The 25,703-nt window shown below is 55.0% G+C and overlaps 2 protein-coding genes across 5 annotated transcripts in view; one reads left to right on the top strand and one right to left on the bottom strand.

Moving 5' to 3' along the window:
- PTK2B (protein tyrosine kinase 2 beta) overlaps positions 1 to 14,818 on the top strand; it is a 116,764-nt gene extending 101,946 nt beyond the window's left edge. For 2 of the 3 annotated variants that reach the window (XM_028519425.2, XM_028519427.2), the window contains exons 22-31: positions 1,535 to 1,643; positions 2,902 to 2,967; positions 4,040 to 4,165; positions 8,620 to 8,766; positions 8,992 to 9,027; positions 9,435 to 9,459; positions 10,936 to 10,982; positions 11,648 to 11,785; positions 12,049 to 12,129; positions 13,760 to 14,818. In XM_028519425.2, the coding sequence (XP_028375226.1) occupies positions 1,535 to 1,643; positions 2,902 to 2,967; positions 4,040 to 4,165; positions 8,620 to 8,766; positions 8,992 to 9,027; positions 9,435 to 9,459; positions 10,936 to 10,982; positions 11,648 to 11,785; positions 12,049 to 12,129; positions 13,760 to 13,975 (991 nt within the window). In that variant the 3' untranslated portion in view covers positions 13,976 to 14,818. The remainder of the gene's footprint in view (positions 1 to 1,534; positions 1,644 to 2,901; positions 2,968 to 4,039; positions 4,166 to 8,619; positions 8,767 to 8,991; positions 9,028 to 9,434; positions 9,460 to 10,935; positions 10,983 to 11,647; positions 11,786 to 12,048; positions 12,130 to 13,759) is intronic. The other variant, XM_028519436.2, reaches the window with a different exon arrangement.
- On the bottom strand, positions 14,477 to 25,309 carry CHRNA2 (cholinergic receptor nicotinic alpha 2 subunit). Of its 2 annotated transcripts, XM_028520975.2 has the most exons (6): positions 25,075 to 25,309; positions 24,130 to 24,281; positions 23,646 to 23,690; positions 22,019 to 22,128; positions 18,251 to 19,247; positions 14,477 to 16,805 (listed from the first exon to the last, which is right to left on the bottom strand). In XM_028520975.2, exons 1-6 carry the CDS (start codon positions 25,145 to 25,147, stop codon positions 16,680 to 16,682), a joined length of 1,503 nt encoding a protein of 500 aa, XP_028376776.1. In that variant the 5' UTR covers positions 25,148 to 25,309; the 3' UTR covers positions 14,477 to 16,679. The 2 variants fall into 2 exon arrangements, with proteins under 2 accessions (XP_028376776.1, XP_035887950.1); XM_036032057.1 differs by lacking the exons at positions 23,646 to 23,690; positions 24,130 to 24,281; positions 25,075 to 25,309 and having other exon boundaries at positions 18,251 to 19,111; positions 22,019 to 22,097.
- Between the last annotated feature and the right edge of the window lie 394 nt (positions 25,310 to 25,703).

Below are 25,703 nucleotides of genomic sequence, written 5' to 3'. Positions count from 1 at the left end.
GCTGGGTGCCCCTCCCTGGGCCGAGGCGCCGGGCTGGCCCCCGGCGTGGGTGGAGTAAGGAGCTGGCCTCTTTTGCTGTGATTGGAAGGGCACCCAAAGGCCCCAGTGACCCGGGCTGCCTCCCCCAAGCCGCAGCTTGGCAGTCCTCCTTTAGAGCTAAAAAAGGATGTGGCGAGTGTTTCCCAATCTTTTGGGGTAAGAAGGGCCCTTTTAATATCAGATTTTGAGGATTCCTCCATGTGATGTCAGTTATACTTTTAGAATCTGTTGATTGACAAAATGTAGTAAGCTGTATGATGCATTCTTTATTTCACACAATATAATGCATATAAATCTGAAAACACAGTATCAGCTATGTTATATTCAGTAGTACTGGTATTGAAAGTGATTAAAGAAGACAGTTTAGGTGCTATAAAGTTTATTTAACACTCTGTGAAGCATGCAGCCTCCATTCCCAAAGGGTCAGAGAATTGCAAAATGGAGAAGAAAATAGAAGCTTTAGTGCGAAAAGGAACAAGGAACAAGGGAGAGAAAAGCAGGAAATGAACTGGGAACGAGGAAGTACATGTGGAGCCCAGGGCTGTCTGGGTGTTTGGGGATAGGCCGGCTGGATGTGTTGCATTTTGGGTCAAGCAAAGCATCTAGAGGGACACAAAAGCTGTCTTAAGTTTTGGCTTGCTCGTGTGGCACCCCCGAGTGACTCTATCTTGGGCCTAGAAAATCATTTTCTTTCTTTTAAATAAAGATTTTATTTATTTTTAGAGAGAGGGGAAGGGAGGAGAAAGAGAAAGAGAAACATCGATGTGAGAGAGAAACTTTGGTCGGTTACTTCTCATATGCGCCCTGACCTGGGACCGAACCCGCAACCCAGGCGTGTGCCCTGACTGGTTACGGAACCCATGCCCTTTTGTTTTTGAGAACGATGCCACGCCAGTCAGGGCCAGAAATTTATTTCAATCATACATAATACTTGGTCTGCAGACAATGCACAGTACACCTGTGAGCATGTGGTTTCACAGACCCCTGCAATTATTCCAGAATCCTTGGGGGTTTGCCATCCCCAGGTTGGAAACCACTGGATGGGGTGAGAGAGCCAGAAGCATGCACAGGGCCGGCGTGGCAGTGACCCATGCACCAGCAGTGTGCTGATGGGACGTTCAGTGAGAAACAGGAGATGCAGAAGCCGGGCCGTCCTGACATTGACTGGGACGCCAGAAACCTACATAGGGGATCAGGGCCAACAGCAGGCACAGGAAGGCAAGAGGCACGGGGAAGTGGGCTAGAGACTGTCTCTCCCAGGGGGTTTCCCCTCTGTGGATCTGTTTCTGAAATCCTCCCAGCCTTGGTGTGGAAGCGACCTTGGGCCCGTGTCCCAGCCTGTCTTGGAGGGGTCTCCCCAGCACACTCTGCAGAGGAGATAAAAGTGGGCCCCAGTGGTCATCCTTGGGCCTCTCCGGGCTGCAGAGTGAAGAGAGGAGCCCCCAGGAGCATTGACCTTGTTTCTCTCTCCCTATCTGACCTGACCCCTTGGCAGTGACATTTATCAGATGGAGAAGGACCTTGCTATAGAGCAGGAGAGGAACGCTCGCTACCGACCTCCCAAAATTTTGGAGCCCCCAGCCTTCCAGGAACCACCACCCAAGGTAAGCCAAGCCCTGGCCTCACTGGTCCCCTGAGTCACAGCAGGACTGGGTCCCCATCTGGCCTACTGCTGACCCGACTGCAAGGCCCTCACAGCACAGACGGAGTGTGCCCCTACAGTTCTCCCAGCCCCTGCAGGCAACCCTCCATCAGCACTGAGCTCAATCCCTGCCCCCTCGGTGCCCTGGCAGGTGGCATCGGAGACAGCAAGACAGCACCTGCCCATGGGGCAGCTGGGGCAGGGAGTCACCTGGAAACACTTTCCTTGAGAAGCTTGAGCACTTTCTGGTGTTTTCTAAGGACAATTAGATCCCCACAAGGGCACGTGAATGAGGAGTGTGTCCGGGCCCCTTAGGTCCAGCCTTCGTGTCCACATGCTCCATAACGTCTCTGGGCTCAGGAGCCAGTGCCCCATGGCCCTGTCTTTGGGTGGGTGGGTTGTGAGTGACAGCACCTGTACTAGGCAGCTTGGGCTGCTGTAACCAAATGTCATAGACCAGCTGGCTTGAACAGCAGGTGTTCATGGGGGCTGGGAAGTCCAAGATCAAGGTTCTGGCAGATCCAGTGTCTGGTGAGGACTCTGCCTGTCTTGCAGATGGCCACCTTCTCACTGTGCCCTCACAGGGCCGAGAGAGTGGACACTCTGGAGTCTCTCCTTAGTGCTATAAGGATGCAGATCCCACATGGGGGCCTGCCCTCACGTCTTGATCCAACCCTTACCTCCCAAGGCCCTGCCTTCAAAGGCTGTCACACTGCGGGGATGGGGTGGCTAGGCTTCACCATACAGCTCTGGTGGGGACACAGACATTTGTCCACAACAAAGCCCTGTCTGGTGCAGGGCCTTTTCTCAGTGTGCCCCTGGCCCGGGGTGCCTCCCCGCTTCCCTGAGTCAGGGTTCAGCTCAGTTTTCACCTCCCACATGAAGCTGCTGTAAGTGCCGGAGCCCCGTGACCTCCTGCCTGCGCATGTCTGTGGCTCTCAGCTGCCGCTTGACAGGTGCTCCCCCACCCAAAGAAGCTGCAAAGCCAGGGCCCAGTGACCCCTCACCTAGTGCCGGCCCCCAGCAGGACAGAGAGCCTGGCTCTGTGTACCCGCCTGTCACTCAGCATGTAATGGGTGCTCAGGAGGTGAATGCAATGGAAACTGTGTCCCTCATCTTCCTCATTCTGAGCAAGCCGGACCTGTCCCTGACCTGATTCCCCTCTAGTGCTCTCGCAGGGAGGGACACCGGGCTGACCGCTCTCTGTGCTCTCTCTGCAGCCCAGCCGACCCAAGTACAGGCCCCCGCCACAAACCAACCTTCTGGCTCCCAAACTGCAGTTCCAGGTAAGCATAACCAGGTGCTGGGAAGTTCAGGGCCGTCTTGGTCCCTCCTGAAATTCCATTCTCATGCCTTGCGGAGCAGCAGCCCACTGCTCAGGTAACAGAGAGGGCCTGCTTTGGCACCCAGAAAAGAATCTGAACTCAGAGTCCCCAGAGGTCAAAGGAAACCCAATGCAGTCTCACTGGGCTGTCCCCAGCGAAGGCGCGCTTTATACGCCCGGCCCGTCTGTCCACGGCGTCTGCTGCTGCGTGTGCCTGCCCACAGCTGCCCGTCTGTGTCCAAAGCCTCCCTGAGCAGAGCCTTCTGAGGAGGGCTCCAAGGAAGCTGGGGACAGTTGATGTTCCCCAGAAAATGGAGTTGCTCCCTGGAGCTCCCCACAGAGGTGGCCAGTGAAGAGAGAGAAGTGTTTCATCTGAGCTCTGTCCCGCCTTCGTCATCACCAACCACGGGGTCTCCCCGCCCGAGCCTGGGCCTCTGCCCCGCGCCTGTCTCTCGCATCTCGGTCAGAGGGAGCCCCAGTCCCCCTCGTCTGTTCCTTCACACCCCTCGGCTCAGAGTCCCTGCCCAGTGCCCAGCCAAGCCCAACCAAGAACTAACATAAATCCTCTTCATTTGAAGAAAAAAACTTGATGCAGAAGATAGAAGCAATGCCACTAAAACCAAGCATGCCTTTTGGGATGCTGAACTCAGCGATCAAACACACACACGCATCTGTGTGTTAATTATATCTGACTATGGAACAGAACTCTCTTCTGAAGAGTCCCAAGGGAGGGGACGCGCGCTCGGCCGGTCAGTCGCACGTGTGGGCCCGTCGTTGGCAGGGCACGGAGGCCGCTGGCCACGAGGGCAGTGCCCAGTCCTAGCCAAGAGCTGTCTGTGTATGCTGCTCCGCCATGTCTTCCCAACAGGGCCCATGAAATGCTGATATTATATTCTTTATTGGCTCCTAGAGACCAAGTCCTGTTTCTCCCGTGGTGCTCACGTATCGTTTCTTTGTGCTAAGTTTGTAGCAGCTAATTGTCTACCTTCTCGCCTTGTCCCTGTGCGTGGTGCTTCTTTGCTTCTCCTGAATAGGTCCCCGAGGGTCTGTGTGCCAGCTCGCCTACGCTCACCAGCCCTATGGAGTACCCATCTCCCGTAAACTCGCTGCACACCCCGCCTCTCCACCGGCACAATGTCTTCAAGCGCCACAGCATGCGGGTAAGAGGACTCTGCATGCTGGGTCCCAGCCCGGACTGAGGAGGCTAATGGAGGGGAGGTGCCTGGGACACCGGGAACCCCACCACCTCAGACTCAGGAGGTGCCCTCCATGCGTCCACGTGCCAGTCCGGCCACTGAGGGGCTCTGTGACTCCCTCCTTGGCGAACACATCAGAGGCTGGCGGCCAAGCCAGGCTTTGTTCCCAAGGACACCAGCTGGACCCGGACCTGCCCTGTCCACACTCTGGTGCTGTGGCGAGTGATGCGCAATGTCCCCCTTTCGTGAGCTCTGGGTGTAGTGAGGAGTCTTGCGGGGAGAGGCAACTAAGCCTGTCGGTGCCAGAGAACAAAGGCCCTGGAGGTTCTGCTCTGCTCTGCCCTTCCTGCCTGGTTGCTTTGGGTGTCCAGTCTCTCTCCAGCCAGAAGAAGGCTTCTTTGTGGCTTCCAGTCCTGCTGCTTTTGTAAAGGTTGCTGCTGTTTGGGAAGGAGCTGGGGGGCTGCAGCCTTTCCAGTCACCTCTTTGTCATGACTGCCAATATGAGGCCCTGAGCACTTCATGGATTTAGCATCTGGTTGTCATGGCTTATACAATAAATAAATAAACAGCCTTGGCCAGGTGGCTCGGTTGGTTGGAGCATCGTCCTATAACTGAAAGGTTGTGGGTTCGATCCCTGGTCACAGCACAAACCAAGATTGTGGGTTTGATCTCCAGTCAGGCACATGTGGGAGGCAACCCATGGATGTTTCTCGCTCACTTTGATGTTTCTCCCTCTCCCTCTCTCTCTCCCCTCCTCTGTCTCTAAAATCAGTCATTGAGTCTTTGAGTGATAATCAAAAAATAATGAAATAAATAAAAGCACCTTTGCTTGCCCACTTGTCACTTGTCAGCACCCATTTCTCCTTCAGTGCAAATAGCTCCTGTGGTTGCCATGAATATTTAATATATTTTACTAAACTGAGCCTTGCTATGCGACAAAACAGACTAAAGCCCTTATTGTTTTAGCTTTAACTCCATATACATGCACGATATTTCATGTTCAGTATACATGCCTCTAAAATTTTTTGGAAAACCCGCATGATTATTCCAATAGATTTAGAAGATGTAGGAAAGTGCATTGGTTGATATATTCTGTGCCCTTGTTCTTAACTTAGTAAAATTTTAAAATGAGTAATATAATTCAGAATTCTAGGCATCAAGATCTATTGTGGAATAAATTTCCCCATTTATCATTTAAACAATTTATATCTTAGCATATACTTAACAATAACAAAGCTGCATTTTGAAGCCTGCACTATAATTTAGGCAGTATTCAGTTCCTCCACCCTCCTGCCCTTGACTCTTTATTCGTAATTAATTGAGTTTTAGTGAGTTTCGCTTTACAATGCGACCTTTCAGAAGGAAGCTGTTTTGCGTGTGTGGGGGGCGGCATCGCCTTTGTCTAATCCCTGCTTCCCGTGAGGACTTTGTTCAGCTCCATAGAGACGGGCTGTGCTGCAGGGAAAAAAGACCTTTTGTGTCCGGGGTTTAGAAGTACCTTCCGCAAGGAAAGTCTGCCTAAAAGAACATAATGAACATTTCTTAAAATAAACCAAAAAAGGTTAAAAATAAAACTCCACTTTGTGGTGTACATCAGAAACTTGGATAAAGCCTTTTCCAGGTAGAATGCTGAAAAGGCCTAGGCTCCCTGCAAAGCGTTGAACACAAATCGGAGATGTTTTTCCCATAAAAACACCCTTGTTACTGACTGACTCCGGTATTGCCTGGCTCATCCGGGCATCTGTGGGATGCCACACCAGACTCGTAAGGCAGCAATCTCACAACTGAGGCTTAAAATAAATTCAGTACATTGTGCAGGAGTGCTTTGCTGGGAGCTGTCCTAGGTGCTGACAGGAGGCCCTGGTGATTCTGCCTTCAGTGCGCTTACAGTTGGCCTGGAGAGACAGGCAAGGTGCACACCTACCTGTAATGCAAGCCAGAAAGCCGTGAGTGGCACACACATTTCAGCAAAATACGGCAAAAGTGCAGTGAGAGTGCAGAGAGGAGAACAACTCCTTCCAGCTTTCTTTTCATCAGCTGGGCTGGGAAGGATGGGTAAGATTTGGACAGGAAGGAACTGGGTTGAGGGGGGTGAAAGGGGCAGAGGCATCAGTAGGAGCCACAGCTGAGTGCTGGGAAACCATAGGAGCTGTTTGGCTGGAGTGAGGAAGGACAGACGTGAGGACAGGAGGGGAGGAGCAGGGAGCCAAACTCTGGAATGGTCAAAGCTTGTGGGTCACTTACAGCGCCACAAAGACCTGATCCCTGATAAGAGTGACCAGCCAGGTAAGAATTTATTGCCTGATAAGAATATCTGAGGTACTTTTCAGACCAGGAAGCCTAAAAGTGATTCAATTTTTTAAAAATCTCACTTTCTCCTTGGATTTGATTATGAAATTGGAAGATGTAGGAACAAATCTGTGAATGCATCTTAAAATACTTTGTGAGATGCTGATCAGGCCTGGGGCGCACTAGATATTTGAGTGGTAGGAACCTTTTTTAGCACTTACACATTACGTAGTGTTTACTTGACTCTGGTGACTCCTCCTACCAGTACCACCTCCAGTCTCCTGCAGTCCACACGTTTTCCTTATGCCTGGAGGTTCCTAACTCTGTATCCAAAGTGTTTGACCCTTGGCTCCTGGTGGGCAGTGTCTGCTGGGATCCTGGGGCAGCCCCACCATTGTGTTTGCAGGTGCTGACGTGTAAGTGGGGCTGTTTATAACCCTAAAATTCCCTCATGTTGGAGCATTGTCCTCTGTGAAATAAATCTTGTTTATTTTTATGATTCTACAATTACAAAATACTCTTTATGTTCTGAAATCTGTCTTCTTAAAATAAGGTCTAACTCAGTAACTCTCAACTGAGGCTGATTTTGCCCCATTTGGTGATTTTGCCTGGGGGCATGTTGTTGCAGCTGGGGAGGTGCTGAGGCGTCTGGAGGGCAGAGTTGCAGCTAAGCGTCCTGCAAGGTCAGGGCATCTTCCGCCAGCAGAGAATTATCTGGTCCCAAGTGTCTATGGTGCTGAGGCTGCGACGCCTGGTCTGGCTGTCGCTCACACAGCCCGTGCAAACAGGGACATTGCATGTTACACCATCGCTGCCCTCCCCACACCCACCCCTGTGCCTGCCACACAGCAGTGGCTTAATATATGGTTGTTGAATAAAATAATGAACAAAGAATAGTTCACCGAGAAATCCGAGAAGTGGGAAGAAGTATTGTTAGAAATTGAGAGCAGTAACTGAAACTGAATGAGCACTAGGGAAAAAGCTCAATATTTAACTGTCTTGTTATAGTCAAGTGTGTTTAGGGAGTTTAGTGGGGGAAATAGCTTCAGAGGATTGGCGGAGACTATGGCTCGCTGAAGTGGATAGAGCATGAATTTTGGCATTTTAGACAAGTGGTTTGTATGGAAACTGGCCACTTCAAAGGAAACAGTTGGAGGGGCCTGCTGGCCTGGGTGCCACAGGGAGGTCTTGCCCCTGGCGAAGGCAGTCCTTGGCTCTATGCAGTCCAAAAAATGCCAGTAACACTCCTGGAGTGTTAGTGCAAGTCCAGGAGTCCAGGTGCAAAGTTGGGCAGCAGAAAAGAATGCAAAAACAGTTTGAAGGGACTGAGCAGATAACTATACAAATGAGCCCTTGAGAAGCCTGAGGGGAAAGCAGGTGCTAAGAAAACACGCAACACCTTCTTTTTGGGAAATAGCTGGTAAAGCGATGAGCAGGTCCAAAGTCCCCCAAATGAGTTAAATCAAGGGTTGGATTCATAAAGCTGGGAGAGGAAGCATGTATTGAATGTCTACACATCTGTATTTCTTTAAATTTTGTTCTTCACTTTGTCTCCCAGCTCATGCATTTCTTTTGGTTAAACAACCCCAGCTACCATCTTGATAAAGAGCTTGTTTTAATAAAAAGGTACGATCCATGGGTGCCCACTGTTGCTCCTTCTCTCGGGCCCCGCCCCACTGTGGGGCTGCAGGCAGCACCGCGGCCCCTTGAAGCCTGCAGACCTGCGCAGTGGTGCTGGGCTGGAGGGCAGTGCCCAAGGCTTTTCTAGAGGGTTGGCTTTGCACTTCTAAATTGATTAAGTGACAGCAACCATGACAGATAACCAGCTGAGAAAATAACATTAGGGCAGTTTTTTCGAAAATTAAATTGTCTGACAGGTCATGTAATCACTCGAATACAATGCAGGTTAAACACCGCGTTCTGAGCTTGGCATTCCATTGCAACACAAGCATGTGTGTGGGGCTGACGGGCCCAATTGTAACTGTCTGCATGTGTGACTGTGGATTTAAGAGCAGCGTCATGAGGCCAAGTCTTGTGGCTGCCACGAGGCTTTTCAGAGGACTGTCCCTCCTCTGAGTCTGGGGACTAGGCTCACTGTGTCCTCCCCTCTCTCCCCACTGTCCTCCCAGGAGGAGGACTTCATCCGACCCAGCAGCCGAGAAGAGGCCCAGCAGCTCTGGGAGGCTGAGAGGGCCAAGATGCGGCAGATCCTGGACAAGCAGCAGAAGCAGATGGTGGAAGATTACCAGTGGCTGAGGCAGGAGGAGAAATCCCTGGTGAGCAGCCGCTGAGCTGTGCGTGGGGCGGGACATTGTTCTCGGCAGCCTGCTGAGGACACTCTGATAAACGTGCTTGCATGGGAGAGACGTCCATGCCATCATGTCACATTGGTGTGTCCTCCTCTGCCCCCCACAGCTGACCACAGTGCACGTTCTCTGTGCGTTATTGAGGTTCCTAGTTCTGGAATTCTAAGTCCTCTGCTTTGGTTTTCTCCTCTGCAGGACCCCATGGTTCACATGAATGACAAGTCCCCACTGGTAAGTCTGGGAGAGGCCTCTACCTTAGAGTGAAGGCTGGGATGCCCTCACAGACAGCAGGACCCCAGCTCCGGCCCCCGGCCTGCCTGTCTCTTCCCTTCTGCCTCTTTCTCACCTTGGCAGCGAGTCTCTTCTCTCTCCTCTAACCTCTGAGGGGCCCTTTTCCTGAGCTCTCACTTGATCTACACCCACAGCACTGCTTCTTCTGCCCCAGCCCCCTCTGCTTTTTAGAAAAGAGGGATGTGCCTCCAGCTTGCTTTTTGTCAGGAACCCCCAGACTCTATGCCCCCATGCCCGTGATCTCTAACCCTCTAAATGCCATGTCGAGGGGGTGGACAACAGGTCAGGGGGCACTTGGGTTGTCCCCAGAGCCACGTCAGTGATGTGTTCTTTTTCCTTCCTTCCAGACCCCAGAGAAGGAGGCCGGCTACAGTAAGTGTCCACGCGCCCTTCCTCTCAGTGGGAGTTTGCACTTGACCTCTGGTGTTGAGCCACTGCCCTTGCTCCCTGCCCGCTGGAGAGAGCCGTAGAGTGTACTTGCAGTTTTAAGAAACGTCTGCCTTGTTTTCCCTCAGAGTGTGCAGAGGGGCTCCGTCTTGGAGTTGGTGTCTGCCCTTCCACCCCGTCTGCCACCCCACACTCTCCCGGTCCAGTGTCTTTTCCCATCTCTCTCTCTCTCTCAGTCCTGGGGTCCTGAGTCCTCTTCCCAGTTTATCCCCTCTTTGCATTTATTTGGAGGAAGGCGTGACCCTCCCTTCCTAGCCCCCACTCATTCTTTTGGAGGCTCCTCATGGAGGAAAATAGGGTGGTTCCCCTGGCCTCTCCTCGCTGATGCTCATCTTCCCTGGGCCTGGGGGATGGAAGGGAGAAAGGGGGTGGCTGAGCCCTCAGAGTCTCTCCAAAGGCCCCTGCTGCAGTGGGGGGAGGAGCCAGCAGCACACTGGGTGCATCTTCATCCTCCTGGATGGGTGGGGCTGATGATGGTGAGGATGACAGTGACAGTTGTGATGATGACACCATCCCAGAGAACTTGACACAAGCCACACACAGGCCCAAGTCACTTACAGATGTCAACTGGTTTTATCTCGAGGCAACTCTGTGACATAAGACAATTTGTTATGGCACCCACTTTACAAAGGCCATGAAAGCAAGGCAGGGGAAGGGTGACTTGTCCAAAGTCACCCAGCTGGTAACTGGCAGAGCTCAGCTTTGAGCCCAGGCAGCCTGGCTCCAGGGACCCTTCTGAGCAGCCCCCTTATCTGACTGATGAAAATCAAGGCCCAGGGAGCGTAAGTTGAGCTTCCCTGTCTGTGTCACACGGCCCTTTGGTGGAGGAGCTGAGAGTAGAACTGGGCCTTGTGACTTCTGCTCTGAGTGGGCTCTTCCTGCAGCCCAGGGGCCGAGTGCACCTTTGCTTATCAAAGTGGGGCGTGAGGAGTGTGGTTCTTCTGCTGCTCCACTTCCTCGACTCCCCCAGTGCTCAGAGCAGACCCCTGGGGAACGCGCACAAACCCACCCTGCTAGCCGCAGGGGCACCGGGCTGGGGACCGATGCCACAGCCACCCGCTCCCTGCCTTCACAGAGTGAAGCTTGTTCCTGGGGACTGTCAAGGCCAGAGGGTGTGCTGTCCCTCAGGGCTGGACACGGGCTTTCAGGGTCTGGCTCACCTCTGCAGTCCCTCCAGCGCTGCTATAACTTTGGCTTTATCCTTCCAAGAGGTGGACTACAGGGCTGTCCCTGGCTCTGGGAGGGCCAGGGAGGTCACTTTCTTTCTCTGCCGTCGGGAATGAGGGTTTCATTTTTTGTGTCTCCTGGTAGCAGAGAGGGGATTGGCTTGGTTATCAGCAGACGCAGAGGGAAGGGCCAGGGTGCTGAGAACTGCCCCCCTCACTCTCCCTCCTTTTGCAGCAGAGTTCACGGGCCCCCCACAGAAGCCGCCACGGCTGGGTGCACAGGTATGTGTTGGCTCTGCCAAAGCTGGTAATGAATTTGAACCGGGGCTGCCCAAGACTGAAGACCGTGGTCTGTGAAGAGTTCACAGGCCTTCGGAAATAACCTTGTCCAGCCCCCTCATGCTGTAGCTGAGGCCCAGAGAAGGGCAGTGCCCTGTCTAAGGCCACACAGCTGAGCCCCAAAAAAGCAAGGGGATGGCCAGTCTCTTCTCTCCCCAACCTGAAGGAAAGCTCGTTGGTCCTGCCCTAGGAGCAGGAGTTGGGCCCCCTCCTCTCTTGAGTGCATCCCCTTGGGTGTCAGCGCCCACCTTATTCTTGCGGTAGCCTGGGATGGGCGCCGGTTTTCCTCACCTGAAACAGTGTTCTCAGCCTTGGTTGCCTGTTAGAATCACTCAAGGTGCTTTTGGAAAACCACTGGCCACCGTGCCAGGGTGGTGGTTGAGTTGGTCTGGTGTGAAGCTGGCCACCAACCTGCTAGAAGGCCCTCAGCAGATTCCAATGTGAGAACCACTGCCCCAGACGCAGAAGGGAGGGGTGCACCCCCAACGCAGGGCACTGTTGTCTTGGAGATCTTTTCAAATTGGGCTGGGGGCTGAGCTGGCACCAGTAGTGCCTCCCAGGAAAGAATCGCAGCATTCCCCTGACTCGAGACCCCCCACCCCCGCCAGTCCATCCAGCCCACAGCCAACCTGGATCGGACCGACGACCTGGTGTACCTCAATGTCATGGAGCTGGTGCGGGCTGTGCTGGACCTCAAGAATGAGCTCTGTCAGCTGCCCCCTGAGGCCTACGTGGTGGTGGTGAAGGTGAGCACCAGGGGCAGAACCAGGACAGGGAGGTGGAGGCCGCTCATCCCAGCCCTGCAAGCACATGGGATGGGGCTGGGCTTCCCGGTCTGCCCCACATGCCGGGTGTCTTTCCCGGGAAGACCCCATTACAGCAAGGTGGCGGAGGGCGTTTAGTCCCAGGTAGGCTCAGAAGGCCGATGCCAACCAGGAGCGCTCCTTCTGAAGGAAGCATGGCTTTCTCAGAGAGCGGAAGGTGCAGTCGCCCCGCCCTTTCTCCCCAGAACGTGGGCCTGACCCTGCGGAAGCTCATCGGGAGCGTGGACAACATCCTGCCTTCCTTGCCGTCGTCGTCTCGGACAGAGGTGAGCGTCCTGGTGTCAGACGGTGCCACCGGCTCCCCTTCCGCTGCACCTGCCCAGCTGTGTTCCACGCGGGGGCTCAGCGGGGCCACCTGGGCAGTCTCATTTCTGCCCACCGAGCCTGCAGCAGGTGGCCCTGCACAGCGCATCTGCGCAGGTGCCGCAAGGGGGCTGAGCTGGCACCTAGGGACCTGGCCAGCCTCCTAGGGCTGGTTTCCTAGCTTAGGTCTCAGGTAGTTGCAGCGATGCCTTACTGTGTGCGCACACGCGAGGGAGGACACGCCTTCCCTTCCGGCCCTCCTGTGACCCCTTCTCTAGTCTCCCTCCACGCTAGAGGCAAGCTGAGTGTGTTACGGACATAGCAGTTAAGGTGTCTCTTGTGGACCATTTAATCTAATTTTCTTTATTTGAGTGAGAAACAAACAACCACCGACCACTGACATAGGAGTCTCGGTGCTCCGTGTTCACGTGGGAGCCTGTGGCGGGCAGGACAGCTCCTCAGAGAGGGCCTCATGCCAGCCCCCGGCGCCTGTGTTGCTGTGTTGCCTTGCGTGGCAAAGGGGCCTCAGCAGATGTGGTTAAGCTGAGGATCTTGCTGTGGGGAGAGGACACTGGATCATCCACGGCGGTCCGATGTAGTCACAAGAGGGAGGCAGAAGCATAGCTCTCGTAAGAGTCAGAGAGGGGGTGTGATGACAGAAGCAGAGGCCGAGATTATTTCGGCTTGGGCTGGAAGGCTCCGAAAGCCAAGGAAAGCCACAGCCTTTCGGAGCGGAAGAAGGCAGCGGACAGATTCTCCCCTAGAGCCTGCAGCAGGAGCTCGGCCCCGCCATCTCCCTGACTTAGCCCCGTTGGCCCACTCCAGACTTCCAACCTCCAGAACCGGAAGAGGATCAGTGTGTCGTTTTAAGTCACTGCAGCAACAGGCAACTTGTACAGTGCCTCCGCGCATTTGTTGGCTCTCTGTCTGGGAACCCCACAGCCAGGGCCAGGCTGCTGTTTGATGTGGCATCTGCCTGTGGTCCGTGACGTGGCACAGGTGACCACTGAATCCCCACTGTCTGTGACTGCTCAAGAAAAGACAGTGCGGGGGTGGGGGGTTCCGCGGTGGTAGCCCACAGAGGAGCCCCAGGCCGGGCTGTCCTGTCTGACGTGAGAGCATCTTGCCCTGGGTGTGATGGCCCAGCCATTCGTTTCACCTGCTCAGTGCTCTCGAGTGCTGAGTGCGTGCTCAGAAGTGTGCTGAGCTCCGGGCCTATGGCAGTAAACAAAGCCCTATAGCTCAAACCACAGCCCCAGAGTTCTTGATTTCATGGCAGACAGCTAATGAATGAGTAAATGCACTTGACCCCCGACTATCCACTTGAACGTGGGGCCAGCACAAGAAGATGATATGTGATAAAGGGAGGGCTGGTGGGGGTGGATCAGACTGGGCTGGCATGGGGTGGGCTGGGGCCGGGACGTCTGCGGTGTCTGTCCTTGGTGGCTGGGCTCCAGCCTGTTCAGGGCCTCGGACTCAGCCCTGGCCTGGGTCTGACTTGCCCCCCAGAGAAATTCTGACTATCTCAGCCAACACCAAAGTGGACAACTGTGTGGCTCGGGCTCCAACCTCTGCTGTGCACTCTTCCTCCAGATTGAAGGGACCCAAAAACTGCTCAACAAGGACCTGGCAGAGCTCATCAATAAGATGCGACTGGCCCAGCAAAACGCCGTGACCTCCCTGAGCGAGGAGTGCAAGCGGCAGATGCTCACAGCCTCCCACACCCTGGCCGTGGATGCCAAGAACCTGCTTGATGCCGTGGACCAGGCCAAGGTTCTGGCCAACCTGGCTCACCCGCCTGCAGAGTGACGGAGGGTGGGAGTCACCTGTCCGCGTCTTCCGCCCCCGCCTGTCGTGTACCTTCCTTGCCCCCGGCCCCTGCCTTGCCTTCGGTCATGTGGGTCTTCTCAGGGGGAAGGCCGAGGGGAGTTCTTCCCTTGCCACTTTGCACGACCCCCTCCCCCATCCCGGCCCCCAGACGGTGCTGTTCAGGCTGCAGCTGGACAGAGGGGACTCAGGGCTGTAGATTCCAGGGGGTGACAAGGAGGACTCAGAGGGAGCACAGCTGCCACTGGCCATTCCCTCCTCATACCTGCCTGGCCTGTTGGGGGTCACGCTGATGCCCCCAGTGGCCATGGTGGCTTTCTGCATGGACATAGCAGGCCACGGGGAAACCAAGCTATTCCTTCTTGCTCTTCTGCCCACGGATGCAGAGGGGTCGGAGAGCAGCTTCCTTTCACGAGGTGGACAGCTGGTGAGATGAGGGGTGGACCTGGCTTTCTTGTACAGTGTATATTGGAATTTATTTAATGTGAGTTTGGTCTGGACTGACAGCCATGTGCCCCCTGGAGGGGGAACCTGGGCCACGGTCCAGCAACACGTTATTGGGAGACTGGGCGCAGGACACTGTGTTGTCAACACGCCAAGTGTCAAGGAGAAGGGGAGTCGAGGCCAAATGGGACTTAGGTCGCAGTCCCCTTCCTTCCTCACTCCCACCTTTTCCCCCCTCCTTTCTTCCTCTTTTCTTGCTCCTCTCCCTTTCTCTCCCCCTTTCTCATCAGTTCCTGCCCTCCTTCTCTCTTGTGTTTGTGCAGAACACTCTCTCCCTTCTTTCTATTTGACTTGTGGATGAATTAAAATTGTACTATTTGCTTTGTGGTTTGATCACTTCATTTGCTTGAACTGCCATTGGGGGAAAACTTTGGCCTCTAGCCGCAGCCCTGGAAGAAACTGATTGCGCTCAGCTGGGTGCAGACCAAGGGCTGATGCTCGGCTCAGCCCAGGGGGGCCTGGTGACGCCCATGCAGTGGGGTCAGCTATGAGCCTCAGCCCCTTCGCTCCGCACCTGACCAAGGGGCCGTTTTCCAGTGGGGACCCAGGGCAGCCCCCGACGCGGCCACAGGAGGGATGCCAGTGGAATGGCACTCCCCGCTGACATCCAAACAACCAGGGCTCTGGGGGAGTCTCTGGTGGTCCTGGGGATGCCGCAAGGGGTTGCACAGCTAGATGAACGGCGGCCTCAATTTTATTTGATTTCTCTACAAACTTGCAAGATAGAGGGGAGATGAACTGACATAAGGGGGCATCGGTGCACCACGAGACCCAGGCTGGGAGGTCCCGGAGGGAGGAGGGAGGTTGGGGACCACGTGCACAGAAACAGGGAGGGGCCAGAAACCGGAATGGGCCACGAGTCGGGGGTCTTGGGAGAGAACCAAGGAGCAGAGGCTGGGCCTGGGGGTTTGGAGGGAGAGGACCCCAAAGATTGAAGGGAAATTGGAAGCTTGTCCTGATCAGCGTCCTGTCTGGGGTACCCACGCTGACCCAAGAACCCAGTGTCCACATCTTTTAACTGCTGGGGTTCCACCCTGGAGAAGCAGGACTAGCTGGGGCAGGGGGGAGCCCTGATTCCCCCGCTGGAACTCCTCTAGACTCCCGCTGCAACTGACAGCCATGGATGGCTGCATTCCAAGGTTCGAACACAGACCACATGGGCAGCTCAGGCACACCATGGGGCCTTGGGAAGGACAGGGGGGGCGGGCTGGGAAGGGAAGCGGTCCTGGGTCCTGCAGTGTTGGCACCTACACAGCATTCTCGAGGTCCAAAGCGGACCACTCACTCCCGAGTGCCAACCACCACTAGTCTTGGGGAGCAAGGCGGGGAGGGAGCACGCTGGATCAAGAGTGGCTCAGGCTGACCTTGTGGTTTGTCCACAGGAGTTGAAGGGCAGAGGGTATGCCCATAGCAGGGACGCTCGATGCTGCCAGGCCTCTGGGGGTAGGCTGCTGCCGAGCCAGTTTGCAGCAGGGGGGATGGGGTGCTAACCCTCCCCCTCTGCCTGAGGGTCTGCCCTGCAGTTCTGCCCCACCCGTAGCCTGCCTCCCCCTCCTCCCCTCCCCGAAAGCCTTTCCCACTCTGCCATTAGATTCGTGGTCTCAGACTCTGAACTTCTTTCTCCACCTCATTCAAAGACACCCCACCTGCCAGCCAGTGCTCCCCGCACCGGAGCCCCACCTCGGCCTGGCTGTTCTAATACTTTGGGCTCATTCCTGAATCCAAAACATCGCTCATAGTCCTCCTGCCCCTTGTGGCGCCCTCTCGCCTCTCCCCCACGCCCCTCCATTGAGGCTGGTGTTGTGTTCCCCTTCGCCTGGCCTCACCCCTGCCTTCTGCTCCCCCGAGTGACACTCCTGTCACCCAGTGTCTGTATAGCTCCTTCAGGAGCATCTCATACGCTCCACATTGTCACCACCTCATCATAACCTTCTGCAGAGCAAGTTCCTCCCTTTCCCGCTGCTCAGCACCCAAAGCCAGGCTCTGCGCCCAGTGCAGGCTCAGCGAGAGCACAGCGCTGCCAAGTGAGCGGGGTCAGGAAGTCTGCGAGGACCGGGCCAGTGTAGGGACTCCAGGGTGGGGCACCTGCGGTCACATGGTACTGACCCCAAAGGTGGGTTGTGGAGGCAGCAGCAAGGATGGTCAGCAGTGCCACCTTTGGGCCAAAGCCAGGGCCGTGAAATCAGATCATTCCAGCCAGGAACGGGGGAAGGAAGAGTCCCACGGTCCCCAGGAAACAGACGATGATAAACAGCCAGAGGAATATCCTGTCAATCACCATGGCCACATACTTCCAGTCTTCCTTCACCTGCAGGTGCAAGAGGCTCACAGTGACAGGGGCCAGGGCTTGGGAAAGGGGAGGGGTCCCACCATGGCATGGGGGCAAGGGGGCCCCGTTGAGACCTTGAGAAGCAGAAGCGGGGGTGGGCGGGTGGGTAATAGATTGTCTCAAGGCTCAAACAGTGCTTTCCTAAGCAATTCCCATCCTGTTCTACCTCTGACACAGCCTAGGGCCTTTCCTGAGGCCCTCAAGTTCCAGGTAAGAGAGGCTGAAGGGACATAAAAAGGTTCTAGAATACCCAGGGGCCCACAGTGGTTTAAACACACTACCCAGTACTTATAACCTGGTGAAGACTTTGCTGCCCCCATGTTGCCTCCCAAGCCCTGTTCACCCACGACTCCAGGAGATGGAGAGGGCGTAGGTGAGGGCAGGCGTGGCCCTAGGAAGGCTGGCGGGGGGGGGGTGCGTGTTGCAGGGGGTACTTTGTGGGATTCGGGCTCACAGCCTAGGTGAGTGGGTCGGAACTCCTAGCTGCGCCCAGATTAGATAATGAGAATGTTTTGTATCTACTCATCAGGGTCACCTGGTAATAACCTCCCTGCCCTTCATACTTTCCTCAATTGTTAAGAAGGATTCCGAGACGCTGAGCAGTGGCCGGCTCACCTGATAATGCCAGACATGGCCGAGGCCAAGGAGGGGCATCCACCCGGCACAACCAAGCTTCCTCGGGGTTTGTGTGTGAACAGTGAAGTTCACAAAATACCCAGGACTCGTAAACGAGGAGGAGGAGGGGGAGACCATCAGGGCAAAGGAGGAAGGCTGACACCACAGCAGCCTGACGTATGGTCTCTCCTGATGACACTCCCTCCACCTCCCTCTGCCCCTACCCCGGCCAACGGGCAATGGGGAGAAATAGTGGTGAGGATGGCGTGCAAAGCTCTGTCTTGCTGTCTTCCAGTTAGGCTTAGCTAGGGCATTCTCTCTCTCTTTTTTAATTGTTTAATTTTTTTTAGGACCCTCACCTGAGGACATGCTTATTGATTTTAGAGAGAGGAAAAGGGAAGGAGAGAGGGAGGGAGAGACACATCGATGTGAGAGAGTGACATCGATCAGCTGCCTCTCGCACGCACCCTGACTGGAGACAGAACCCACGGCCCAGGCAGGTGTCTTGACTGGGGGTCAAACCCACCACCCTTCGGTTTATAGGATGGTGCTCCAACCAACTGAGCCACATGGCCAGGGCAGCCGGGGCATTCCTGACTGCTGGTCTGCCACCTGCCCCTTCATGTCTTCAGATTTGCCAGCTGGACGATCTCCACCACTATTTATTCCAGACTCCCGAGGGCCATGACTGAGGGAGATGGGTTCTCACGTGAAGGAGACTGGCTTGGCCCAACCAAACACCCTGGGGTAAGGAGGCTCCCCGCTAGGCTGACAGAGTCATGCAGGGGAGGAGCCCAGCCCCAGCTCACCGAAGAGTCGGCATCCTCAGAGCGCAGGTGATCGGCGATATAGTGCACGCCGTCCAGTGCCTTCTGCATACGAAGCGACAGCAGGAGCCCTCCCTTCTGCAGCTGGGCCTCCGCCTGGGGGCCCAAGGCCCCTTGGTGCAGATCAGCGTGGCCATGGAGGACACGCATGGAGGGGTATGACACCCATCTCTCTTCCTCTTCCTCCTCCCTCTCTTGCACATCCACATCGGTCTCTAGCCAGTGATGGGAGGGGCTGAGCTGCAGATCTGGGGGGCCGTGGAGATCCAAGGGCGGCAGAGGCCGTTTCATCAGAAGCCACCGTGGCACGCAGCTGAGAAAGGCCGCCCGCACCCAGGAGGGCATGTTGTGGGTACTGGGGGAGCGGTGGTGGACATTGAGGACGAAGACCGTGATGACAATGGACAGAGTGACGAAGATCATGGTGAAGAGCAGGTACTCTCCGATGAGCGGGATGACCAGGGAGGTGGACGGGATGATCTCAGTGATGAGCAGGAGGAAGACGGTGAGCGAGAGCAGCACGGAAATGCACAGGGTGATCTTCTCCCCGCAGTCGGAGGGCAGGTAGAAGACGAGCACGGTCAGGCAGGAGATGAGCAGGCAGGGGATGATGAGGTTGATGGTGTAGAAGAGGGGCAGGCGCCGGATGACAAAGTAGTAGGTGACGTCAGGGTAGATCTCCGCGCAGCAGTCATACTTCTTGCTGTTGTAGGTGCCCGTGGCGTTGACAATGGCCCACTCGCCACTCTCCCAGTAGTCCTTCAGGTCCACCGTCTGCTCCATTGGCTCCAGGTCGAACTTCGTCTTGTCGTACGTCCAGGAGCCGAACTTCATCTTGCAGTTCTGCTGGTCGAAGGGGAAGAAGGTGACGTCGATGCTGCAGGAGCTCTTGTAGATGGCCGGGGGCACCCAGTGCACGGTGCCCGTGGAGAAGACGAGGGCCTTGGTCATGTGGTTCACCACGAACTCCCCGTCTGCACTGGGGAGAGGGGAGGGGTTGGAGGGCCCGCACACCACCCCCCTGCACACGCTGGGCTGCTCCAGATGGCCGGCAGCAGGGACCCCAGTACCAAAGCCAGACCTGGTCGGGTGGCTGGGGGCCACGCCAGTGCGGGAGACTCTCCTAGCACATGGGCATCGACGGCTACTGGTGTTGTCTTTTCAAGCTCATCTTTTTAATTACAGAAGTAGGAATTTTGAAGAATATAAAAATATTCCAAGAATGTCAAAAACAGCCACTATTAACATTCTGACATATATATGTCATGTATATTTGATGTCCTATAGATCACATACATTTCTGTGAATATTTGATAGTTCAGAGTGATTATTTATGAGTGTATTTTCTGCCCCCAGCAAATGGTGAATCAGGCCTTCACCTGGGGGTCAGGTCTTTCCACCTGGGACCTCTGTCAGTGTCTCGTGGAGAAGAGACCCAACATCTTTGCTAGTGAAGAATGATAATCCCTTGATGCACCCATTCCCCGTGCGTTTCTGAGCCAGACTTGCCCGCCGGAGCTGACATGGGGGCTGTGGGGGCACAGCGTGAGAGCCGGCCTGCCCCTGCAGAGGCAGGAGGAAGCAGGGGGGAGGGAAAGGCAGCCCCGGACACCTGCCACGTGGGGGAGGCAGTTCCACAGCAGCGCTCTGAGGGCCCACCGCGCTCCTCCACAGAGATGGAGGGGAACTCCCTCCTGGCTGGAGTGACCAGTCCCGTGAAAGTTGCCGTTTGAGTGACGCCTTGACTCATGGCAGGGTTTGGCAGAGAGAAGGGGTGGGGAGTGTGCCGGCAGAGCGTCCTCCAGAACGAGGGACAGAGGAGGGGAAGGACAAAGTTCACAGGGCGTGCCTACATTAGAGGGGCAGGTCTGGTCTCCTCATGGAGCTGCTAAGCATCTGAGGGCTTACAGGGACTTCCTTGAGGGCTTCTAGGGACACTGAAGTAGGGGTGACCTGTCAGGCTTCCTGGGAGCCCGAGCCCCTGATTCGCCCTGGGAGTGTGACCTGGGAGGCGACGCAGAGTGTTCCCCACCTGAGTCTTTAACAAGCTGTCCCTCCCTCTCCAGTTCTCAAGGTCAATTCTGAAGGCCCGAGAACCAGAAGAATACCAGGAGGAGACTTATTTCCCATGGAGCGGTTCCAGGCTAGAGGCTGCAAAACGGGAATCTTTTAAAGAAAAGGTTGGAAATGGGAACTTGGGAGGAGAGGAACAGATCGGGGCAGAAGTTTCAGAAGGCATTTTTGTCAGCACACACAATCACCGCTAGATGGCAAGATGTGCCCTGTTGTGAGGAAGGAACGTGCGATTCCTTTGATCTTCCTGTAAGCCTGGCACGGAGTATTTGGGTGGGAGGAGACCCTTCCTTAAAGGCAAGAATTTGGCTTGAACTGTCATAAGAATTACCTGTTATATTCAAGTAACACTGGCTGGAGCCTTACTGGTCACCCTAAAACTCCAGGTCTTACCTGATGCTAAGGAAGGACTTTGCTTCTGACTTCTGCCAGATGCGCAGGAAGCAGAAACTAGGTGGCTTTTGGGTACCAGCTCAGGGGAATAGACACAGGGACCAGGTGGCAGTGACTCTGGTGGCAGCAGCCAACACTAGGCACCTGTGGGTTGGACCTTCCAGGTAACCCCCGCTGACTGTGCATACAGAAACGGCTCCAGTGATTCAAAACCCTATAGTTCTAAAAGGAAAATACACGGGAAGATCCTACAGCAAATGCATTTAAATCACACTTCTAGTGATTCAATGAACTATAACACTTCACAGGAGAGAAGGGCTCCAATGACAGGCAACCATTGTCATTCCCCTCTGACCCGGTTGGAGGCGCCCAGACTCCAAAAGTGGACCTTTCCTCTTTGTGTGTTTATTTGTTTTTTTAATGGCTTCTCCAAAGCTGGGTCTAAAGACTTGGGAAATGCTGGCCTGAATGGGTTTCTTGGCTGCACAACTTCCAACAATGCTGGAATGCTGCCTCGTTCTGACGGACCCCGAAGGCAGGCCCAGGGGTGGGGGGCGTGCAGCGCCACCTAGGATCATTTGACCCGAGGGCCGTTTTCCACGTCCATTCACATCTCTAAGAATTCCTTAGAGCCCCACTTTAGAACATATTTTAGATGAACATAGTCTCAAATACCTTTTAATTGTAAGCACTTCTGAATGAAGAACTACCCGCTACCAAACACCATACATAAAATGATAGATCTCCATTTCTTCTATCAGCCCGCCTCCCTGCCCCACCTCCCTGCCCCGCTGGGCTCTCTTTAGACTCCTCTGCCTTTTTTGGCTTCTGGTTGTTATGCTCAAAGACTGGTCCTTTCTGGTCTTGAAGACAAGGCAATGACAAGTAGTATGGTTTTATAAACACCCATACCAGCTGAGCTTGCTCCCTGCTCTAGCCGCACCACCACCTTGCTGCAAAATTCCAGCCGGCAGGCATTGTTTCCACAGCCTGCACCAGCTGAGTTTTGAAGTAATAGTGTTGGCAAATCTGTGTCCCATTAGCACGGCCCCAGGCACTGACACATAGTGGGTGCTCAATAAATTTCGGTGTATGCATAAGAGAACAAAATGAAAGAAATAAAGGGATCAATACAAAAGCTCGGGGTAGGGTGGGTGATAGCAGAGCAGGACTTGGGGGGGCAATGAGGGTGAGACATAAGGGGGCGCACTTCCCAAATCCAACCCAGAGACCCCTCCCAAGTTGCCTCCCAGGGGCCTTCCCAGGACCCCAGCGGCTCCCTACTTGTTGTAGAGGACAATGTCAGGGATCCAGATCATCTCCGAAGGGACTCGGAGGGATGTGATGTTGCCAAACTCCGCGGGGTTCCAGCGCAGCTTGTGGTCACTCCACTCCTGTGTGTGGGGAGGGGAGTCCGGTCACCTGGTGCTGCCTGGGGAGGGGTCTCAGGGCCAACAGGCAGCCTGGGGGCGCCCCAGCAGGCAGGTTCACGATCACCACGGAGCTCATCCAGCCCCACGGAGGAAGAGGGCTCTGGGTTGGGAATCAGGGGTCTGGTCTGACATGGCCAACCCCCTGGCTTTGCCTCGGGTCTAGTACTTAAAGTCCCGGGCACACTTAGTCGTTGTCACCCTAGTCCTGACTCTAGTCCCATCCTGCCACTCCCCAGGTGGACGGCTCCAGGGAGCCACCTCACTCGTGTGTAATAATATATTTTTAAAGAGTTTATTTATTTATTTTTAGAGGGGAAGGGAGGGAGAAAAGAGAGAGAGAAATATCGATGTGCAAGAGGTATACATCAGTTGGTTGTCTCTCACATGCCCCCTACTGGGGACCTGGCCTGCAACCCAGGCATATGCCTTGACTGGGAATTGAACCAGTGACCTTTAGGTTCTCAGGCTGGCTCTAAACCTACCGAGCCACACCAGCCAGGGTTAACTTTTTTTTTAATGCATCACAATTTACAAAATTATTTACACCCTTAATAGGAGGGCTGGGCAGAGAATGCCATGGAGGTGCAAATATTTTTCCATTTAACAGATGAGGAAACTGAGGACCAGAGAGGTAAAAGCCTTCCAGAACATACAGCTGAGAAAGGGGAGTGAACCAGTGACTTTCAAACTGTGCTTCGGAGCGCCCCCTAGGAGTGCCACCAGGGCTCACACCAGCAGGTCCATGTGATTTATTGTTTTCTCCCCCAAACCAGGTTAGAATTGTTCAGTCCCTGAAGTTTCCTCTATGGCATTATCACAAATGGTGATTATGCGCAGATGTGTGCAGTGGTTGATTTAACGCATCTGTGAGGCCTGTGAGGCCAGGACAGCACCTGCACGGCTGGCACTAGGCCCCGGTGGATGCTCAGAAAATGAGTACCCCAGCAACGGAAAAACTCCAGAGTTGTACGGTCGCATTTCCAGGATGGTCCCCTGTCCCTTTTAAACCTAAAAGGAGCAACTACCCCCCACAGAGAATGACTGGTGTTGGCACCCAAGCCTGTCCTTTGCCCTGTAGGGGCCTATAATCATTAAAACAGTAACCACCACCATTGGTGGTAGTGCCCTTTGGATGCTTTTTTCTAATCTTCACAGCAATCCAATGAGTTAGGGTGAGGAAACTGAGGCAGGGTACGGCCAGTAAGTGGCAGCACTGGGGCTTGGACCCTGCCTCCCCGACTCTAGGCCTGTCCTAGGTCCAGGGGCCATTTTGCTTTTATGCATTCGCACTAAAATGGTGCAGTGTTGCATTGTTGCAAAGTGCCCAGGCACAATGCCTCTTCCCCTCCAGGAATAGTCCGGTAACGTTTACACAAATGCATCAGCCTGCGTGGGGATCCCGGGGGTGGGGAGAAGCAGGCACTTAAGAGCAAACACATTGCCCCCACTCCTGTCTTACCTGTGGGGGAGGTGCTCACCTGCTTTAGCCAGACGTTGGTGGTCATCATTTGGTTCTTCTCGTCCTGGCCAGCAGGCAGTGGGAGAGAGGGTAACAGCAGCCAGTGATGGAACCAGCCCCAGAAGACAGGGTGACATGGGACAGGCTGACTCAAGCCCCTCACTCACCAGAAGACCCTCTTATATGATACAGCAAACCAGGCCCAGCCAATACCCCACCTGACACTGTACCCCTTGCTCAGATTTTTAGGGTCACACAGGCCACTTGGGTCCTCTGGGCCCGTGTCCAGTGGAACAAGCAAAGCATTTAGAAGCCCCCCTGCTAAATCACGGTCCCCCCAGGAGGGCCTCCAGGGCTGGGAGGCGGGGGAGGGAGCTTGATCGAGGTGGGCTGGGGGGCTGGAAGGAGAAGGGCTGGGGCTGGGGAGGGAGGGGGGACCCTGGGAAAGCGGCTCGTGCCTGGGCCTGATCCCACGGGCTCAGAGGGTGGTGGGACGGGCCTACCACATCGATGAGCTGGGCGATGGACAGCCCGAAGCGCACGATGACCACGTCCAAGGTGTTGGGCACCGGCCGTGCCCAGCGGTTGTAGCCCCTGAAGAGGTGTTTGAAGAGGCGATCCTCAGCTTGGGTGTGGGGGGCTCGCCGTGCCAGCACTGGGGGACAGGAAGGAAGAGTGGGGTCTCCTGGAGCCCAGGGTGGTGGGTGTTCAACTCCCTCTCCCAGCAAAGCCACTCAAACTCACTAAGCCTCAGTTTCCTCGTCTGTAAAGTGGGGACGCTATCCAGGACCTATCTCACAACACTGGTGAGGAGTAAACAGAATAGCGTGTGTGAGAATTTAACAAAGCAACCAGCACGTGGTCAGAGCTCAGGACATGTCCGTTGCCCTGGGACCATTCGCTAAGTCAGCGAGGAAGTAAGTGTGGGGAGGCTGCTGAGGCAGAGGAGCGGGGAAGAAGTGAGACCTAGAGATGAGATTCAGCCTAGGACACTTTTCCTAAAAAGTGTCCCACAACTGTCTGAGGGAACCGCTTACGTCTGTTCTTTGAACATCGTCATCACCTCCTAAGGTTCCGGGGCTTGGGCAAAGGGGCACTACTGGTCTGACACCCAGAAAAGCACATCGGTAGCAACAGCTGGTGTGCACGGAACACCTACTGTATTCCAGGTGCTGGTCACACACTCTCCTGTCATGTGATCCTCACAATAGACCTGGGAGTCACGATCGGCATTCACAGACGAGGAACGCCAAAGCTAGGGCAGGTTCGAGGTGATGCTGCTGCCCATGTCAGAGCTGCGAGTGCCCTGCCCCCATCTCACTGTGGGATGAGCTACTCGGAGTACCCTGCAGCTATGGCGGTTGCCATGAGCTCAGCTGTAGGAGTTTCCTCCACCACATGTGAGCTTACAGGTGTGACATGTTGTCCTGGTGATGTCATTCACTCACCTGCTGGGATCAGAAGGAGCCACCACAGGCCAAGCTTTGTCATGGGCTGGAGTGCAGGGTGGGCGAGGCCCATGGCTTCAGAGGCGGGCCTGGCTGCCGATGGGAAAGTGGCCGGGCCAGGGCTTTGCTGTGGGTTGAACTGCAACTGCCTACCCAGCAGGCCTGCAGGTTGCTGACACGGTAGAGCTCCGGCTGGATTCTGCACAGGCCCCCTTGGCGCCGCACCTGGGCAAAGCCAGGAGAGGGTCTCAGGGGCGTGCATCCTTGACCCGGATGTACCTTTGTCCTCACACTGCACACAGGTGCTCCAGTGAGCCACTCTACCCTAAGAGGAGCCCTGACCCGGTGGACAGAGGAGGGCACCGATGATACCGAAACGCCCATCTTTCTGGCCTCGGTGTTGCATGTGTAAAATGAGGATAAACACACCAAAAAGGGTAGCCAGAAGAAGAATTTGGGCGCTAGTTATGATAGCCAAAAGGTGAGGGCACCCTGATTCACCGAGAATCAAGGTTCTAGGAGGTTCTTCTGTGTGCAGATTCACTCCCCCTCTTTCCAACCAGATCTCATGGCCACAGATCTGAAGGTTATGATTTGTTTCACCTTTCAACCAAATGCACTCTATAAAA

This window comes from Phyllostomus discolor, chromosome 8 (assembly GCF_004126475.2).
Source record: "Phyllostomus discolor isolate MPI-MPIP mPhyDis1 chromosome 8, mPhyDis1.pri.v3, whole genome shotgun sequence".
Lineage (NCBI taxonomy): Eukaryota > Metazoa > Chordata > Mammalia > Chiroptera > Phyllostomidae > Phyllostomus > Phyllostomus discolor.
This window is presented reverse-complemented; position numbering and strand designations above follow the sequence as displayed.